Source organism: Balaenoptera ricei, chromosome 13, assembly GCF_028023285.1.
Source record: "Balaenoptera ricei isolate mBalRic1 chromosome 13, mBalRic1.hap2, whole genome shotgun sequence".
Lineage (NCBI taxonomy): Eukaryota > Metazoa > Chordata > Mammalia > Artiodactyla > Balaenopteridae > Balaenoptera > Balaenoptera ricei.
Window position 1 is genome coordinate 64,132,766 of NC_082651.1, and position 21,845 is coordinate 64,154,610.

At 35.8% G+C, this 21,845-nt stretch overlaps 1 protein-coding gene across 3 annotated transcripts in view; it reads left to right on the forward strand.

Moving 5' to 3' along the window:
- Positions 1 to 21,845, forward strand: part of PIGF (phosphatidylinositol glycan anchor biosynthesis class F) — a 45,960-nt gene that overhangs the window by 1,448 nt on the left and 22,667 nt on the right. For all 3 annotated transcript variants that reach the window (XM_059943421.1, XM_059943422.1, XM_059943420.1), the window contains exons 2-4: positions 608 to 856; positions 2,039 to 2,130; positions 3,363 to 3,479. In XM_059943421.1, the coding sequence (XP_059799404.1) occupies positions 629 to 856; positions 2,039 to 2,130; positions 3,363 to 3,479 (437 nt within the window). In that variant the 5' untranslated portion in view covers positions 608 to 628. The remainder of the gene's footprint in view (positions 1 to 607; positions 857 to 2,038; positions 2,131 to 3,362; positions 3,480 to 21,845) is intronic.

The following is a 21,845-nucleotide window of genomic DNA, read 5'->3' on the forward strand; positions in this document are numbered from 1 at the left end:
GGAATCTGGCAGCTGTAACTGACATTGTCATTTTGGTATTTTTGCAGCACTGGGACTCCTTAGTTTAGCATAATGTTCTTTGAAGCTTCTTGGTAACACTGGCCACCATTTGAGTATTCCAGTGTGTACCTGGTGTTACTTGGCATTTGTTAGAAAATGTGAACTACTGTGATGTTAGATAAGGGTCCATAATGATAAAAAATGCTAGCAGTTCAGCCAAATTGTATTATGGGGTTTCTAGAAAGCATAGCTTATGTTTCCAACAGGGCAAATCATTAACACATGCTGTTTGTTTTCACCTCTGATTTTGGCAAAAAGAAAAAAAACCGAATCACTTAATTAGTCCTAGCACATGACTGTTTTACAGAACTAGACACAAATATTTAAGAAATTAGTAAATTTGTCCTTTTTCAGGCTGAGAGCTGTTTATACTATATTAGTCTATTAGTTTTTACACATATGCATCTTCCTATATTCTAACACTAAGACATTATTGCCCATAGAAAATTGACTTTGGTTCATGTCTTGTTTTTAGACGTTGGAGCATTTAGGACAATGGGAAAAGTCATTATTGCCTATGCTCTTTTCTTAATTTGTTTTTCATTAGATAGCCACTCAAGAAAACACCATGAAAGATACTGACATCAAGAGACTACTGTATGTCCATCTATTATGCATATTTTCAATTATCCTAAGCATCTTCATTCCATCATTCTTCTTGGAGAACTTCTCAGTACTGGAAACACACTTGACATGGTTGTGCATCTGTTCTGTTTCTGTAACTGCCGTCAATTTAGTATTGTATTTAGTAGTGAAACCAAATGCATCTTCTAAAAGAAGTTCATTATCATACAAGGTAAGGCTTATTTCTTGACAACTGATTTTTCGATGTAGGTAATGTTTTTTTTTACTGGATGGATAAAGTATTAGTCAAGTACTTATTGGGTTATTTACAGTGAATAAAGAAGCTGATTTTTTTTTTTTTTCTAGTCAGTAGCCTATTGGTTGCTGGAAGACTGTCCACAATGTTTGATAGATTCTTGCCATGTATTAATTGAATATCATAGCATTGTGAACCTATATAGTCATGTTTTATGTCATCATTGAAGATAAATATATCTTCAATGTAGCAATATATATAAATATAAATGTAGCAATCACACCTTTAAATCTTACTTTATAAGACATTTCAGTTTATTTTCATTCATCTTTTGCATTTCTGAAAGACACAATGGGTTTTTCAGAAATTACAAAATAAGCTCTTGTTTCAAGCTTGCCCTTCCTTGACTAAATAGTAGTTGAAGTTTTCAGACATTGGAATCTATTTTCTGGAATATTCACTACAGTGTAACACTTGACTATTATTAAAATTAATAAAGTCCTCACATAACATTATTCAATACTATGTGTATGTTCTTTATTAGGTAATTTAAAACACATTTACTGCCCTATGATTTAAAACACTCATTGTGTGTTTTATTATTAGATCTTGAGCTCGAAATCAAGTAGGTCCCACACACTGATTTGCAGACATGCAGGCCTTTTTTTATGTGGATCATACAGTAACATGAATATGATTTGGGGAATTATTTAATATTGTGCTTTTTTTTGGTCCAATTTTCCTAGGAATTTTGTTTTAAAATGAAAAAAAATTATTATAATCATTATTTTCTATAAATATTTCATGTATCATCACACAAGAAGGACTGTGTTTGTGTTTTTTTGTATCCTAGCACACTTATTGGTAAATATTTCATAAATACTGATTAACAACATAGTTCAATACTTAGCATAGAAACAAAAACATTTTCTGATTCTACTGTTGGTTAGGTGAGTGGAACATGGGGGTCGATTTTTGTCTTGTGGCTTTTTTACAGTGCTGTGCAAAGAACATGTGATCTGACTTCAGGAGCAGATCCAAAGAATATTCAGCTGTTTCACACATTATAGGACTAAGTTGTACTTGTAGATAAAATCAAAGCGTTTGCTGTCCTTTAGTCATTCTCTTGATTCTTTAAGTTATTCATTTCTTTTTTAGGTAACCAGATTTTTGAAATGCTGTATCTACTTTCTTATGTCTTGTTTCTCCTTTCATGTAATTTTTGTTCTATATGGAGCACCACTAATAGAGTAAGTCTGAAGTTTTTTACCTTAAGCCAACTATATTTTAAAACGGTCATTTATTAAACCAAGTGCTAATTCTATTGGTGATTAGAGAAAAAACATGGTGTGTTTAATCAGTGGATCACAGAAAGATACTGACATCATTGCCCTTGGCAGTGTTATTTTTTTAAAAGACAATGGAATATCTTAATTCATTAAATGCTTCTATTACATAGCCTTTTGTCACACAGTTGCTTAAAGGGGGAGGTAGATGAGAAACTGTCATATACCAATAGGTGTGTGGCCCTTAGAACCTCTAAGGAAACTGACTATAATGATACATATAAATTAGTTATAAATAGTAAATGTGATTCTGAAGGGCTTGAAAAGAGTTTGTTTTCTTAAGAAAAGTCAATAGATTCTTGTATTTACGTAAAAGCTAATGTTTATAGTTTAAAGGTAAAATTTAACTCAACACCTTTTCAAAACTGAACAATTTTGAATTAGTGAAAGCCAAATTCATTAATATGTCTTATATAATGTTCCATTATAGTTTGGGAAAGTTCAGTTTAGCAGTGATAAATGATCATGTTGAAATGAGTGATGCAATACATATATACACACACACACACACACATAGCTATATATATAGTTTTACATATATATATATACCTGGTTATATATACACATACTAGATTAACAGGTAATTATTTTCTAGAGTTGGGAGGACAAGACCTTTGTAATGGGAAATGATAATTTCTCTGTAATCCATTTTAGAGTAGAATGAATGTCTGGAGCAGTGGGTTTCCAAGTGTGGTTCTAAAACCTACAACATCAGCATTTTATCGAAATGCAAATTCTCAGTCCTTAGTCAGAAACAAATTTACCTAGTTCTCCAAGTGGTTCCGATATAAGCTAAATTTGAACCACGGATTGCAGAGAAAGTTCCAGAGACTATTGAGGAAAAAGTTAATGATCTAGAAATGGGTTTTCTTGCAATGGACAGTCTCAGTATCGTATGGCATTTAACACTTCTGAACTCTATCATCAAAGCCAAATATTTGCTAGATTGTTTTTTATAGCTTGCATTTTGGTAGTAACATTTCTTATAGTCATCGTTTTGGTAAGACACATGTTACCTTTCTAAGTGTAAGAAAATAGTTTTATACTAAATCTATTTAAGTAAAAAAGATTATGCATGTATGTGTACATGCACCTTTAACACTTTAAAAAAAATTAATACAGTGTTTTTTTTCTAGGTTGGCGTTGGAAACATTTTTACTCGCAGTTACTTTGTCCACTTTTACTACTGTACCTTGTTTATGTTTGTTAGGACCAAACTTCAAAGCATGGCTAAGAGTTTTCAGTAGAAATGGGTAAGTTTTAATTTTATATTCTAGTGATGTTTGAAATTAAAAAAAAAATTAATGAGGTACTTTTCTATTCATGGCAGCTTGCTGATTGTTCCTTGAGTGTTTCTCAGCACTGTATCGTTCTTGGTGATGCTGTAAGGGCCCACTGCAGCTGGGGACTGGGGCCAGGGAAGGGTGGCATGCACTTGAGGGAGACCCAAGCAGGCAGAACTATAGGCCTCTCCCTCCACGTTAGCAAGATCAGCTCTGCTTTTTTTTTTTTTTTTTTTGTATGGTAGAATTCCACTTAGCCTTTTGCTTGAAAAAAGGTTTCTGTTACCAAAAGAAAACTTTGAAAACCACTCCTCGGGGGTGATTTATCACTGTGATAAAATTGCTGCAGATCAAATTGCTTCCGTACATCTTATAATGTAGAATTGGGGTTCACCATCTAAAAATGTTTATTGGAACAACTATAGTTTCTTGTTCAGCCTCTTTTGTGGTGAGACATCCGAGTGCAGGTTTTACAGGATTTTATTCCCTTAGCAGCTGTATGTATTTTCAGCATCGTTAAGTTAAAATTTTAGCTTCTTGAAAGGCAGTGAAATCATTTGTATCAGAAATGGTTGAGTTATAACTAAGAAAACTAGAAAGTTATTTGGTGCCCATGATTTTGTCTTGTTTATCACCCAGCAGCAAAAACTTCTTGAGCCCTTAACTCTGTGCTCTATGTTATGCAAACTCTGTGTGGAGTCTGATGTATTAGCTGTGCTTCTCTCCATGAGGATCTTGGACATTCAAGGGGCAAGGATGAGATGAACAAAAACATAAGACTAAATTTGTGTAACTCGAACAATGAAGTTTTAGGAACTCAGTAGGGTAGGAGACCACTGAAGAATGAGCTGGATGGGGGGATGATCTATGAAGGACTTGGATCAGGAGTAAGAGATCTGGTAAGACTTAAGTGGGAAGGGGAGGCACCCCGCGCTAGCGGGATGAATGAAACTATAGAAACTGAAATGAACATGGTATTTTTGTGTGATTTGGAAGAGAACAGCCCAAGTGGAGCAGAGGATGCTTGCTGGGTAGCTAGGCTCCATAAATTACTGACTTTTTCCTTTTGAAATGTTTGTTTGTTCCCCTTCAGAACCATCTTCTAGTGTTCATAAAGTCTCAAGAAAACAAAAGTGTCACATTGAACACTTTTTCCCACATTGTTACCATAGTATCCCAAATGGCATTAATTTCTTTTAGTATTTTAGTTTGACATTTTTAAACAGTGAAAATCAGTTGAAACCTTATTGGTTTGGATTGGTGATTTATCCAGCTTTGAATTCTGTTTCTGATGATAGCATTAATGGTGTACTTGGGGGAGATACTGTCATCTGATTCTATAGTCAGTTCTGCTATAAGATGGCATATGCATTCCTAAAAATCCTTGCGTTATGCAAAACTGGGCAATAAGAAACACTGAACTTATGGGAAAAATGGGATGGGGCATAACACTCAAAAACTTCGTCAGTAACACATTAAAAAAGGTAGGAACTTAATAAAAATGGCAGGACAGTTTAATACATGTTAAATAGTTAAGAATTGCATAAATATTATAATAAATACGGCACTTTTCCTTGGACAAAACCTGAAATTTGCTTTTGGAAGTAAATGTGGGAAGGGTTGCCTCTTGTAAGTTATTATGAAGGAGGGTTGTTGGAAAGCTAAGACAGATGTGGAAGGTGTGGCTCATATACGTGAAGGGAACTGAGATAGCTGGGAGATGGGTTTTTAAACAGTATTGAGATATAATTCAAACACCATATATGTCACCTATATAAAGTGTACAATTCAATAGTTTTTATTATATTCACAGATATGTACAATAATCATTACAGTCAGTTTTAGAATATTTTCATCACCTCAAAAAGAAACTCCATGTCCTTTACCTGTCACTTCCTTACTCCCCCTCCCCTAGCCCTAAACAACCACTAATCTATTTACTGTCTGTAGATTTGCCTATTTTGGACATTTCATAAAAATGGAATCATATAATATGTGATCTTTTGTGATTGGCTTTTTTTGTTTAGCATGACGTTTTCAAGGTTCATTCATGTTGTAACGTGTATCAGTACATTATTCCTTTCTACGGCTGAATAATATGGATGGATATGTACCACATTTTGTTTATCCATTCATCAATTGATGGACATCTAGATTGTTTTCACTTTTTGCTATTATAAGTTGCTGTAAGCATCTGTGTACAGGTTTTTGTGTGGATATATGTTTTCATTTCACTTGAGTATATGCTGAGGAGTGGAATTGTTGGGTCATATGGTAACTCTACTTTTAATCATTTGAACAACTGCCAGACTTTTCTAATGTGGCTGTACCATTTTACATGTCTACAGCAGTGTGTGAGGACTCCAATTCCCCTACATTCTCACCAACAGTTGTTATTATCTTTTTGATTATTGCCATCCTTATGGGTGTGAAGTGTTATCTGTGTTTTTTATTTGCATTTCCCTACTGACCAATGAGATCAAGCATCTTTTCATGTTCCTATTGGCTGTTGTATATTTTCCTTGGAGAAATATCTCTTTAGATCCTTTACTCATTTTTGAATTATTTGTCTTTCATTACTAAGTTGTAAGTGTTCTTTATATATTCTACATACAAGTCCTTTATCAGATACATGATTTGCAAATATTTTCTCCCTTTCTGTGTGTTGTCTTTTCACTTTCATGATAGTGCCCTTTGAGGCACAAAAGGTTTTAATTTTGATGAAATCTAATTTATTTTTTTCTTTCATTGCTTGTGCTCTTAGAGTCATATCTAAGAATCCACTGCCAAATCCAAGGTCTTAAAGATTTACTCCTGTGTTTTCTTCTAAGAGTTTTATAATTTTAGTTCTTACATTTGGGTCTTTGGTCCATCTTGTGTTAGTTTTTGTGTATGGTATGAGGTAAGGGTCCCACTTCATTCTTTTGCATGTGGCTACCCAGTTGTCCTAGCATCATTTGTTGAAAAAACCTTTATCCCTTTGAGTGATCTTGGCACCTCTGTTGAAAATCAGTTGATCATAAACACATGATCAGCTCTTATTCCATTAATGTCTGTACTTATGCCAGTATGACACTGTCTTGATTAGCTGGTAGATGTTTGAGGGATGTGCATGTTTTGTGTATTCATATGCTGCTCAGTTCAACTGGGTGCAGTTTTTGTGTTCACTCAGTGTTTCTCTCAGACGAAATCACTCCTATTGTTCCTTAATATAGCCATCAAATTGGAACAAATTCGAATTTTCAAAATAAGCATTATAGCAGAACTGACTGTATATGTAAATCCCTAATATTTTAAAATTGAAAAAAATCAAACTTTAAAGCTCAAGGGAAACAGTAACTATTCCTAGTTTCTCTTAGTAATTTATCGTGAATTTCATATGTGGACATTTTCTTTCTTTTGATAATTAATTTCTTTTATTGAAATGTAGTTGAGGTACAGTATTACATGTTACAGGTGTACAGTAGAGTGATTCACAATTTTTAAAGATTATACTCCATTTATAGTTATTATAAAATATTCACTGTATTCCCTGTGTTGTACAGTATATCCTTTTAGCTGATTTTGTACGTGATAGTTTGTACCTCTCAATTCCCTGCCGCTATATTGCCCCTCCCCACTGAGAACTGAATGAGATGATGAGTGAAATCAAATAGTAAGTGCTCAAGAAATGTTTGTCAACTGGATTAACAATTGTCAGGGGGCATTTTTATATGTCATACTCCCAATCCTGACAGCAATTTGTCTTAGTACTTTTCCTGGTTTAGATAACAGACCAAGGAGTGCTGGGCATGGACAACCACAGAGAAGGAGGAACGGTTTTTTTCAGTTCATTTAATGTAAAATTGATTTGAACTTTGTCATGAGAGGGGAACTTAAATCTTCGTGTCTCTACCATACATTAGTGATAGTTCAGTTTCTTCCCTAGCAATTTTTTTTTTATTATTAATTTATTTTTGGCTGTGGTGGGTCTTCGTTTCTGTGCGAGCACTTTCTTCTAGTTGTGGCAAGCGGGGGCCACTCTTCATCACGGTGCGCGGGCCTCTCACTATCGCGGCCTCTCTCGTTGCGGAGCACAGGCTCCAGACGCGCAGGTTCAGTAGTTGTGGCTCACGGGCCTAGCTGCTCCGCGGCATGCGGGATCCTCCCAGACCGGGGCTCGAACCCGTGTCCCCTGCATTGGCAGGCAGATTCTCAACCACTGCGCCACCAGGGAAGCCCCTTCCCTAGCAATTTTATCACACTTCAAGAATTTAGTATAAACATGTCAAATTTTGAATGAGTTAGGAAATTATTTGATACAGTAACTTGTTTAATGTTAGAGTTAGCCTTAAATGCTCACTTTTATGCAAAAATATTTTAAAAATTCAAAGGTCTGGTGGTTCTGCAGTGATAATATGAAATACCCATGAAAAACAATGACTTGTGTGTTATTTCAAAATTATTTGGGACTTCCCTGGTGGTCCAGTGGTTAACACTCTGTGCTTCCACTACAGGGGGCACGGGTTCCATCCCTGGTCAGGGAACTTAGATCCCACAAGCCACATGGCGCAGCCCAAAAAAAAAAAAAAAAAAAGAAATTATTTGAATATATTAACATCATTTATATTGAGTCACAACTTTAATTTAAAAGAATTTTATTATTATTTAAGGAGTTTATACAAAACGTATGAATAATACCTTTCTTCCTACCCAGTAATCATTTACAACAGAAATTAAAGTTTTGATTTGAAGTTCTTATGCTATAGTTCTAATTCATTGAAAGTATTTAAAATACCTTAAAGTACTGATTGAAGATTTTAGAACTTTAAATATTTTTGTCATTCATCCTGTGTTTTAGTATATAAAACACGGTAGAGTTTTTTTCTTCTGTTTTGCTTATTTAAAGCTGGCCCTTTTAGTGTTTTTGAAATATGACTAATTCAGGTGTTCAGTATGAACAGCCCAGTTTTGAATTGGGCTGACATCTTGCTCAGTACTGAACTATTTTTAAGTGAAATATTATTACATCCTAATTTTTAGTGTATTTATTTGCATGTTTAATATTGAGTAGATGATAATCAAATAAAGACTGTGAAACACAAAACCTTTGATTTTGAGAACTGTGCGGAAGATGCATGCCAAGAGTAAAGGACCAATTCTGATACTATTCAGATGTAATATGCAATTAAATGACACTATTTTAACAAGGCTTTTTCTTAAAGTCATGTACAGTTATTCCAGATTTTTTTTTAAAGAATGCTATTTTAAAGAAACTTGAAGATAGAAAAGTCATTTGGTTTCCTAAAAAATTCTGCTGACTTTTTGTTTTACCTTATTACTGAATATACTCAATTTGTACTAGGTTACTTCAGTTTGTTGCTTTGGTGTTATAATTATTGTGGGGCTTTTTTTTTTTTTTCATTTGTTGACTTTCTTATAAAGCAAAATAATAATCTGACTACCTTAGTCCTGTATTTTCATTGAAGTTTGCTTTTTCATTTATCAGTTATTTTATGCTATTATTTCAATGTTTAAGTCAGAATCTGATCACTTTTGGTGAAACGAAAAAATTGAATTTCTGAATAGTTTCCTGAATCTGTGGTTATCTTGCCAAGGTAAAGACAGCCTGTAAGCCTGTGTAGCAAAAACAACAGACCTCTTTTTGCCATCTCTGTATTGAAATGGATTTTTTATTGAAAAAACCACTGTGGACATTAAGAGTGAGAGGATGGTGAATGACCAAAAATTTATACATATTAAAATTAGGTAATTTAGCCTTAGTGTGGGTACAAAAATTTAGTGGCAAAGAGGCATTGGTTTTAATATTTATTCAGCGGGGAAAGGGGAAAGTTTATGTAAGAATTCTGTATAATATCTTTAGCCACTAGGAGTTGTTTGGTGTCTCTTTTTTACATAAAGAGATCAACAGTGAAAAAGACCAACTCCATCTAAACAAGTACTGTTTTGATGACAGCCTATCTGAACCATAGTACTTACTGTTAACTATCTCAGGTACCTGATACAGTGTCTGGGACATAGATAGTAGGTATTCAAAATGGTCTATTTATTTCAATTAAGATTTGATAGAATGAATTTCAGTGGAGTCAAATAATGTGGACAGTTACTTAGAACTCATTGTCATGAAGATTGATCTGTAATATGTAGTCACTTCTAAGTTTATTCACAGAATAGTGAACTATTTATTCTATTTTCAGCCCTATTAACTATATGTATACATTTCTTAACTATGAAGAAATTAGCCATTAACCATAGAATTCTGTTGGCTTTATTATGGAAATTTATAAAATGAGAATAAATCAATATCAGTGCTACTGTAAATCAGTGAATAGAAAGGAATTTATGCTTTATTTCTTTTTATTGTGTTTATTACAAAAGAATATATATTTATTATAAAAATTCAAATAATAGAAAAACATCAAAAGTTAAAGATCTTAGAATGCTATGTAAAGAGCAGCCATTACTAACAGATTTTATATATTCCAATTTTATCTATGCAAAAACATATGTAAAAAAACAAAAATGGTTATACTAGTTACTGCTTTATAACTTCTTTTTTCACTTATTGGGACTGTCCTTTTCTTTAATTAATTAATTAATTAAAATTAATTAATTTTAATTAATTGGGTCTTCGTTGCTGCATGCAGGCTTTCTCTAGGTTGCGGCGAGCAGGGGCTACTCTTCATTGCGATGTGCGGGCTTCTCATTGTGGTGGCTTCTCTTGTTGCGGGGCATGGGCTCTAGATGTGCAGGCTTCAGTAGTTGTGGCACGCAGACTCACTAGTTGTTGCTCTTGGGCTCTAGAACGCAGGCTCAGTAGTTGTGGTGCATGGGCTTAGTCACTCCGCAGCATGTGGGACCTTCCCGGACCAGGGCTCAAACCCGTGTCCTCTTCATTGACAGGCGGATTCTTAACCACTGTGCCACCAGGGAAGTCCCGGGAATGCCTTTAATTGTATGTGTGTATAATCTACCCCTCCTTGCACAGTATTCTTAGTTAGTATATCTTCATCTATAAGTAATGGAGATCCACCAGAGGACAGACAGCAGAAGCAAGAAGAACTACAATCCTGCAGCCTGTGGAATGAAACCACATTCACAGAAAGATAGACAAGATGAAAAGGCAGAGGACTATGTACCAGATGAAGGAACAAGATAAAACCCCAGAAAAACAACCAAATGAAGTGGAGATAGGCAACCTTCCAGAAGAATTCAGAATAATGATAGTGAAGATGATCCAGGACCTTGGAAAAAGAATGTAGGCAAAGATCGAGAAGATGCAAGAAATGTTTCACAAAGACCTAGAAGAATTAAGGAACAAACAAACAGATGAAGAATACAGTAACTGAAATGAAAACTACACTGGAAGGAATCAATAGCAGAATAACTGAGGCAGAGGAACGGATAAGTGACCTGGAAGACAGAATGGTGGAATTCACTTCTGTGGAACAGAATAAAGAAAAAAGAATAAAAAGAAATGAAGACAGCCTAAGAGACCTCTGGGACAACATTAAACACAACAACATTTGCATTATAGGGGTCCCAGAAGGAGAGGAGAGAGAGAAAGGACCCAAGAAAATACTTGAAGAGATTATAGTCAAAAACTTCCCTAACATGGGAAAGAAAATAGCCACCCAAGTCCAGGAAGCGCAGAGAGTCCCATACAGGATAAATCTAAGGAGAAACACGCCGAGACACATAGTAATCAAATCGGCAAAAATTAAAGACAAAGAAAAATTATTGAAAGCAGCAAGGGGAAAACGACAAATAACATACAAGGGAACTCCCATAAGGTTAACAACTGATTTCTCAGCAGAAACTCTACAAGCCAGAGGGGAGTGGCATGACATATTTAAAATGATGAAAGGAAGACCCTACAACCAAGATTACTCTACGTGGCAAGGATTTCATTCACATTTGATGGAGAAATTAAAAACTTTACAGACAACCAAAAGCTAAAAGAATTCAGCACCACCAAACCAGCTCTACAACAAATGCTAAAGGAACTTCTCTAAGTGGGAAACACAAGAGAAGAAAAGGACCTACAAAAACAAACCCAAAACAATTAAGAAAATGGTCATAGGAACATACATATCGATAATTACCTTAAATGTGAATGGATTAAATGCTCCAACCAAAAGACACAGGCTTGCTGAATGTATACGAACACAAGACCCATATATATGCTGTCTACAAGAGACCCATTTCAGACCTAGGGACACATACAGACTGAAAGTGAGGGGATGGAAAAAGATATTCCATGCAAATGGAAATCAAAAGAAAGCTGGAGTAGCAATACTCATATCAGATAAACTAGACTTTTTTTTTTTTTAAACTAGACTTTAAAATAATGTTAAAAGAGACAAGGAAGGACACTACGTAATGATCAAGGGATCAATCCAAGAAGAAGATATAACAATTATAAATACATATGCACCCAACATAGGAGCACCTCAATACGTAAGGCAACTGCTAACAGCTATAAAAGAGGAAATTAACAGTAACACAATAATAGTGGGGGACTTTAACACCTCACTTACACCAATGGACAGATCATCCAAGCAGAAAATTAATAAGGAAACAGAAGCTTTAAAAGACACAATAGGCCAGATAGATTTAATTGATATTTATAGGACATTCCATCCAAAAACAGCAGATTACACTTTCTTCTCAAGTGCGCATGGAACATTCTCCAGTATAGATCACACCTTGGGTCACAAATCAAGCCTCAGTAAATTTAAGAAAATTGAAATCATATCAAGCATCTTTTCTGACCACAATGCTATGAGATTAGAAATCAATTACAGGGAAAAAAATGTAAAAAACACAAACACATGGAGGCTAAACACTACGTTACTAAATAACCAAGAGATCACTGAAGAAATCAAAGGAAATCAAAAAATACCTAGAGACAAATGACAATGAAAACACGACGATCCAAAACCTATGGGATGCAGCAAAAGCAGTTCTAAGAGGGAAGTTTATAGCAATAAAATCCTACCTCAAGAAACAACAAACATCTCAAATAAACAATCTAGCCTTACACCTAAAGGAACTAGAGAAAGAAGCACAAACAAAACCCAAAGTTAGTAGAAGGAAAGAAATCACAAAGATCAGAGCAGAAATAAATGAAACAGAAACAAAGAAAACAATTGCAAAGATCAATAAAACTAAAAGCTGGTTCTTGGAGAAAATAAACAAAGTTGATAAACCATTAGCCAGACTCATCAAGAAAAAGAGGGAGAGGACTCAAATCAATAAAATTAGAAATGAAAAAGGAGAAGTTACAACGAACACTGCAGAAATACGAAGCATCCTAAGAGACTCCTGCAAGCAACTCTATGCCAATAAAATGAACAACCTAGAAGAAATGGACAAATTCTTAGAAAGGTATAACCTTCCAAGACCGAACCAGGAAGAAATAGAAAATATGAACAGACCGATTACAAGTCATGAAATTGAAACTGTGATTAAAAATCTTCCAACAAACAAAAGTCCAGGACCAGATGACTTCACAGGTGAATCCTATCAAACATTTAGAGAAGAGCTAACACCCATCCTTCTCAAACTCTTCCAAAAAATTGCAGAGGAAAGAACACTCCCAAACACATTCTATGAGGCCACCATCACCCTGATACCAAAACCAGACAAAGATACTACAAAAAAAGAAAATTTCAGACCAATATCACTGATGAATATAGATGCAAAAATCCTCAACAAAATACTAGCAAACAGAATCCAACAGCACATTAAAAGGATCATACACTATGATCAAGTGGGGTTTATCCCAGGAATGCAAGGATTCTTCAATATACGCAAATCAATCAATGTGATACACCATATTAACAAACTGAAGAATAAAAACCATATGATCATCTCAATAGATGCAGAGAAAGCTTTCGACAAAATTCAACACCCATTTATGATAAAAACTCTCCAGAAAGTGGGCATAGAGGGAGCCTACCTCAACATAATAAAGGCCATATATGACAAACCCACAGCAAACATCATTCTCAATGGTGAAAAACTGCAAGCATTTCCTCTAAGATCAGGAACAAGACAAGGATGTCCATTCTCACCACTATTATTCAACATAGTTTTGGAAATCCTAGCCACGGCAATCAGAGAAGAAAAAGAAATAAAAGGAATACAAATTGGAAAAAAGAAGTAAAACTCACTGTTTGGAGATGACATTTTACCATTGCAACAAAAAGAATAAAATACCTAGGAATAAACCCACCTAGGGAGACAAAAGACCTGTATGCAGAAAACTATAAGACACTGATGAAAGAAATTAAAGATGATACCAACAGATGGAGAGATATACCATGTTCTTGGATTGGAAGAATCAATACTGTGAAAATGACTATACTACCCAAAGCAATCTACAGATTCAATGCAATCCCTGTCAAATTACCAGTGGCAGTTTTGACAGAACTAGAACAAAAAATCTTAAAATTTGTATGGAGACACAAAAGAACCCAAATAGCCAAAGCGATCTTGAGGAAAAAAAAATGGAGCTGGAGGAATCAGACTCCCTGACTTCAAACTATACTATAAAGCTACAGTAATCAAGCCAATATGGTACTGGCACAAAAACAGAAATATAGATCAATGGAACAGGATAGAAAGCCCAGAGATAAACCCACGCACCTATGGTCAACTAATCTATGACAAAGGAGGCAAGGATATACAATGGAGAAAAGACAGTCTCTTCAATAAGTGGTGCTGGGAAAACTGGACAGCTACATGTAAAAGAATGAAGTTAGAACACTCCCTAACACCATACACAAAAATAAATTCAAAATGGATTAGAGACCTAAATGTAAGATCGAACACTGTAAAACTCTTAGAAGAAAACATAGGAAGAACACTGTTTGGCATAAATCACAGCAAGATCTTTTTTGATCCACTTCCTAGAGTAATGGAAATAAAAACAAAAATAAACAAATGGGACCTAATGAAACTTAAAAGTTTTTGCATAGCAAAGGAAACTGCAAACAAGATGAAAAGACAACCCTCAGAATGGGAGAAAATATTTGCAAACGAATCAAGGACAAAGGATTAATCTCCAAAATATATAAACAGCTCATGCAGCTCAATATTAAAAAAACAAACAACCCAATCCAAAAATGGGCAGAAGACCTAAACAGACATTTCTCCAAAGAAAACATACAGATGGTCAAGAAGCACATGAAAAGCTGCTCAAAATCATTAATTATTAGAGAAATGCAAATCAAAACTACAATGAGGTATCACCTCACACTGGTTAGAATGGGCATCATCAGAAAATCTACAAACAACAAATGCTGGAGAGGGTGTGGAGAAAATGGAACCCTCTTGCCCTGTTGGTGGGAATGTAAATTGATACAGCCACTATGGATAATAGTATGGAGGTTCCTTAAAAAACTAAAAATAGAATTACCATATGACCCAGCAATCCCACTACTGAGCATATACCCAGAGAGAACCATAATTCAAAAAGACACATGCACCCCAATGTTCATTGCAGCACTATTTACAATAGCCAGGTCATGGAAGCAACCTAAATGCCCATCAACAGACGAATAGATAAAGAAGATGTGGTACATATATACAATGGAATATTACTGAGCCATAAAAAAGGAACAAAATTGGGTCATTTGTAGAGACGTGGATGCATCTAGAGACTGTCATACAGAGTGAAGTAAGTCAGAAAGAGAAAAACAAATATTGTGTATTAACGCATATATGTGGAACCAAAAAAATGGTACAGATGAACCAGTTTGCAGGGCAGAAATTGAGACACAGATGTAGAGAACAAACGTATGGACACCAAGCAGGGAAAGTGGCAGGGTGGTGGTGGTGGTGTGATGAATTGGGAGATTGGGATTGACATGTATACACTAATATGTATAAAATGGATAACTAATAAGAACGTGCTGTATAAAAAAATAAATAAAATAAAATTCAAAAATTGAAAAAAAAAACTGTACATGAGTGTTCATAGCAGTCTTATTCAGAAAAGGCCCCCCCCCAAAAAAAAAGTAATGGAAAAGTTCAGCTTATATTGGGTTGAGCAATAAGGAAATTGATGATCTCACAGAACACAGGTTGTGTCATTCTAGATACAGATACACAGTGGCTGGTGCTTCTTACTGATTCTCCTAGTTCTTGTCCTTGGGCTGGTAGTGAGATGGCAGCAGCTTGTCCTTCTTGAGTCTTCATAAACTAATTGTTGGGAAAGAGAATGGGATCACCATGATTTAATTAACCTAATCATCAGAGATGAGATGAATCTTGGCAATTAATCATCATTATAAGTATTTCATGTACCATGATTTATTTAACTAATTTCCTATTGAGGGTTATTATCGAATTTTCATGATTATGAATAATGTTGTTATTAACATCTTTGTACTATATCATTTTTATACTTGTGCAGGGATTTCTGTATACTAGATTTCTGGAGTAAAATTCCTACGTCAAAAGAAGTTGATAAATGTTGCCAAACTGAAGTTCTAATTTGAAATATATATATATATATATATTTTTAAATTTTATTATGTACATATTTTTTTTTTTTTTAATGTCTGAAACATTTATATTAACATATTTCCATACAAATAACCCAATGAAAGTTTAGTATTAGTTGTTTTGTTTGTTTTTTTATACTGCAGGTTCTTATTAGGCATCAGTTTTATACACATCAGTGTATACATGTCAATCCCAATCGCCCAATTCAGCACACCACCATCCCCACCCCACCGCAGTTTTCCCCCCTTGGTGTCCATATGTCCATTCTCTACATCTGGGTCTCAACTTCTGCCCTGCAAACTGGCTCATCTGTACCATTTTTCTAGGTTCCGCATACATGCATTAATATACGATATTTGTTTTTCTCTTTCTGACTTACTTCACTCTGTATGACAGTCTCTAGATCCATCCACGTCTCAACAAATGACTCAATTTCGTTCCTTTTTATGGCTGAGTAATATTCCATTGTATATATGTACCACATCTTCTTTATCCATTCGTCTGTTGATGGGCATTTAGGTTGCTTCCATGACCTGGCTATTGTAAATAGTGCTGCAATGAACATTCGGGTGCATGTGTCTTTTTGAATTACGGTTTTCTCTGGGTATATGCCCAGTAGTGGGATTGCTGGGTCATATGGTAATTCTATTTTTAGTTTTTTAAGGAACCTCCATATTGTTCTCCATAGTGGCTGTATCAATTTACATTCCCACCAACAGTGCAAGAGGGTTCCCTTTTCACCACACCCTCTCCAGCATTTGTTGTTTGTAGATTTTCTGATGATGCCCATTCTAACAGGAGTGAGGTGATACCTCATTGTAGTTTTGATTTGCATTTCTCTAATAATTAGTGATGTTGAGCATCTTTTCATGTGCTTCGTGGCCATCTGTATGTCTTCTTTGGAGAAATGTCTATTTAGGTCTTCTGCCCATTTTTGGATTGGGGTGTTTGTTTCTTTGATATTGAGCTGAATGAGCTGTTTATATATTTTGGAGATTAATCCTTTGTCCGTTGATTCATTTGCAAATATTTTCTCCCATTCTGAGGGTTGTCTTTTCGTCTTGTTTATGGTTTCCTTTGCTGTGCAAAAGCTTTGAAGTTTCATTAGGTCCCACTTGTTTATTTTTGTTTTTATTTCCATTACTCTAGGAGGTGGATCAAAAAAGATCTTGCTGTGATTTATGTCAAAGAGTGTTCTTCCTATGTTTTCCTCTAAGAGTTTTATAGTGTCCAGTCTTATATTTAGGTCTCTAATCCATTTTGAGTTTATTTTTGTGTATGGTGTTAGGGAGTATTCTAATTTCATTCTTTTACATGTAGCTGTCCAGTTTTCCCAGCACCACTTATTGAAGAGACTGTCTTTTCTCCATTGTATATCTTTGCCTCCTTTGTCATAGATTAGTTGACCATAGGTGCGTGGGTTAATGTCTGGGCTTTCTATCTTGTTCCATTGATCTATGTTTCTGTTTTTGTGCCAGTACCATATTGTCTTGATTACTGTAGCTTTGTAGTATAGTCTGAAGTCAGGGAGTCTGATTCCTCCAGCTCCATTTTTTTGCCTCAAGACTGCTTTGCCTATTCGGGGTCTTTTGTGTCTCCATACAAATTTTAAGATGATTTGTTCTAGCTCAGTAAAAAATGCCATTGGTAATTTGATAGGGATTGCATTGAATCTGTAGATTGCTTTGGGTAGTATACTCATTTTCACAATGTTGATTCTTCCAATCCAAGAACATGGTATATCTCTCCATCTGTTGGTATCATCTTTAATTTCTTTCATCAGTGTCTTATAGTTTTCTGCATACAGGTCTTTTGTCTCCCTAGGTAGGTTTATTCCTAGGTATTTTATTCTTTTTGTTGCAATGGTAAATGGGAGTGTTTCCATAATTTCTCTTTCAGATTTTTCATCATTAGTGTATAGGAATGCAAGAGATTTCTGTGCATTAATTTTGTATCCTGCAACTTTACCATATTCATTAATTAGCTCTAGCAGTTTTCTGGTGGCAGTTTTAGGATTCTCTATGTATAGTATCATGTCATCCGCAAACAGTGACAGTTTTACTTCTTCTTTTCCAATTTGTATTCCTTTTATTTCTTTTTCTTCTCTGATTGCCGTGGCTAGGACTTCCAAAACTATGTTGAATAATAGTGGTGAGAGTGGACATCCTTGTCTCGTTCCTGATCTTAGAGGAAATGCTTTCAGTTTTTCACCATTGAGAATGATGTTTGCTGTGGGTTTGTCATATATGGCCTTTATTATGTTGAGGTAGCTTCCCTCTATGCCCACTTTCTGGAGAGTTTTTATCAGAAATGGGTGTTGAATTTTGTCAAAAGCTTTTTCTGCATCTATTGAGATGATCATATGGTTTTTATTCTTCAATTTGTTAATATGGTGTATCACATTGATTGATTTGCGTATATTGAAGAATCCTTGCATCCCTGGGATAAATCCCACTTGATCGTGGTGTATGATCCTTTTAATGTGTTGTTGGATTCTGTTTGCTAGTATTTTGTTGAGGATTTTTGCATCTATATTCATCAGTGATATTGGTCTGTAATTTTCTTTTTTTGTAGTGTCTTTGTCTGGTTTTGGTATCAGGGTGATGGTGGCCTCATAGAATGAGTTTGGGAGTGTTCCTTCCTCTGCAATTTTTTGGAAGAGTTTGAGAAGGATGGGTGTTAGCTCTTCTCTAAATGTTTGATAGAATTCACCTGTGAAGCCGTCTGGTCCTGGACTTTTGTTTGTTGGAAGATTTTTAATCACAGTTTCAATTTCATTACTTGTGATTGGTCTGTTCATATTTTCTATTTCTTCCTGGTTCAGTCTTGGAAGGTTATACCTTTCTAAGAATTTGTCCATTTCTTCCAGGTTGTCCATTTTATTGGCATAAAGTTGCTTGTAGTAGTCTCTTAGGATGCTTTGTATTTCTGCAGTGTCTGTTGTAACTTCTCCTTTTTCATTTCTGATTTTATTGATTTGAGTCCTCTCCCTCTTTTTCTTGATGAGTCTGGCTAATGGCTTATCAATTTTGTTTATCTTCTCAAAGAACCAACTTTTAGTTTTATTGATCTTTGCTATTGTTTTCTTTGTTTCTATTTCATTTATTTCTGCTCTGATCTTTATGATTTCTTTCCTTCTGCTAACTTTGGGTTTTGTTTGTTCTTCTTTCTCTAGTTTCTTTAAGTGTAAGGTTAGATTGTTTACTTGAGCTTTTTCTTGTTTCTTTAGGTAGGCTTGTATAGCTATAAACTTCCCTCTTAGAACTGCTTTTGCTGCATCCCATAGGTTTTGGGTCGTCGTGTTTTTATTGTCATTTGTCTCTAGGTATTTTTTGATTTCCTCTTTGATTTCTTCAGTGATCTCTTGGTTATTTAGTAACGTATTGTTTAGCCTCCATGTGTTTGTCCTTTTTACGTTTTTTTCCCTGTAATTCATTTCTAATCTCATAGCGTTGTGGTCAGAAAAGATGCTTGATATGATTTCAATTTTCTTAAATTTACTGAGGCTTGATTTGTGACCCAAGATGTGATCTATCTTGGAGAATGTTCCGTGCGCACTTGAGAAGAACGTGTAATCTGCTGTTTTTGGATGGAATGTCCGATATATATCAATTAAATCTATCTGGTCTATTGTGTCATTTAAAGCTTCTGTTTCCTTATTTATTTTCATTTTGGATGATCTGTCCATTGGTGTAAGTGAGGTGTTAAAGTCCCCCACTATTATTGTGTTACTGTCGATTTCCTCTTTTATAGCTGTTAGCAGTTGCCTTATGTATTGAGGTGCTCCTATGTTGGGTGCATATATATTTATAATTGTTATATCTTCTTCTTGGATTGATCCCTGGATCATTATGTAGTGTCCTTCCTTGTCTCTTGTAACATTCTTTATTTTAAAGTCTATTTTATCTGATATGAGTATAGCTACTCCAGCTTTCTTTTGATTTCCATTTGCATGGAATATCTTTTTCCATCCCCTCACTTTCAGTCTGTATGTGTCCCTAGGTCTAAAGTGGGTCTCTTGTAGACAGCATATATATGGGTCTTGTTTTTGTATCCATTCAGCCAGTCTATGTCTTTTGGTTGGGGCATTTAATCCATTCACGTTTAAGGTAATAATCGATATGTATGTTCCTATGACCATTTTCTTAATTGTTTTGGGTTTGTTTTTGTAGGTCCTTTTCTTCTCTTGTGTTTCCCACTTAGAGAAGTTCCTTTAGCATTTGTTGTAGAGCTGGTTTGGTGGTGCTGAATTCTCTTAGCTTTTGCTTGTCTGTAAAGCTTTTGATTTCTCCATCAAATCTAAATGAGATCCTTGCCGGGTAGAGTAATCTTGGTTGTAGGTTCTTCCCTTTCATCACTTTAAGTATATCATGCCACTCCCTTCTGGCTTGCAGAGTTTCTACTGAGAAATCAGCTGTTAACCTTATGGGAGTTCCCTTGTATGTTATTTGTCGTTTTTCCCTTGCTGCTTTCAATAATTTTTCTTTGTCTTTAATTTTTGCCACTTTGATTACTATGTGTCTCGGCGTGTTTCTCCTTGGGTTTATCCTGTATGGGACTCTCTGCGCTTCCTGGACTTGGGTGGCTATTTCCTTTCCCATGTTAGGGAAGTTTTCGACTATAATCTCTTCAAATATTTTCTCTGGTCCTTTCTCTCTCTCTTCTCCTTCTGGGACCCCTATAATGCGAATGTTGTTGCGTTTAATGTTGTCCCAGAGGTCTCTTAGGCTGTCTTCATTTCTTTTCATTCTTTTTTCTTTAGTCTGTTCCGCAGCAGTGAATTCCATCATTCTGTCTTCCAGGTCACTTATCCGTTCTTCTGCCTCAGTTATTCTGCTATTGATTCCTTCTAGTGTAGTTTTCATTTCAGTTATTGTATTGGTCATCTCTGTTTGTTTGTTCTTTAATTCTTCTAGGTCTTTGTTAATCATTTCTTGCATCTTCTCAATCTTTGCCTCCATTCTTATTCCAAGGTCCTGGATCATCTTCACTATCATTATTCTGAATTCTTTTTCTGGAAGGTTGCCTATCTCCACTTCATTTAGTTGTTTTTCTGGGGTTTTATCTTGTTCCTTCATCTGGGACATAGCCCTCTGCCTTTTCATCTTCTCTATCTTTCTGTAACTGTGGTTTTTGGTCCACAGGCTGCAGGATTATAGTTTTTCTTGCTTCTGTTGTCTGCCCTCTGGTGGTTGAGGCTATCTAAGAGGCTTGATGGGAGGCTCTGGTGGTGGGTAGAGCTGACTGTTGCTGTGGCTGTCAGAGCTCAGTAAAACCTTAATCCACTTGACTGTTGATGGGTGGGGCTGGGTTCCCTCCCTGTTGCTGTGGCGGTCAGAGCTCAGTAAAACCTTAATCCACTTGACTGTTGATGGGTGGGGCTGGGTTCCCTCCCTGTTGGCTGTTTTGCCTGAGGCAATCCAACACTGGAGCCTACCCGTGCTCTTTGGTGGGGTTAATGGCAGACTCTGGGAGGGCTCACGCCAAGGAGAACTTCCCAGAACCTCTGCTGCCAGTGTCCTTATCCCCACGGTGAAACAGAGCCACCACTCGCCTCTGCAGGAGACCCCCCAACACCAGCAGGTAGGTCTGGTTCAGTCTCCCCCAGGCTCACTGCTCCTTCCCCTGGGTCCTGATGCACACATTACTTTGTGTGTGCCCTCCAAGAGTGGGATCTCTGTTTCCCCCAGTCCCGTCAAAGTCCTGCAATCCAATTCCCACTAGCCTTCAAAGTCTGATTCTCTAGGAATTCCTCCTCCCGTTGCCTGACCCCCAGGTTGGGAAGCCTGACGTGGGGCTCAGAACCTTTACTCCAGTGGG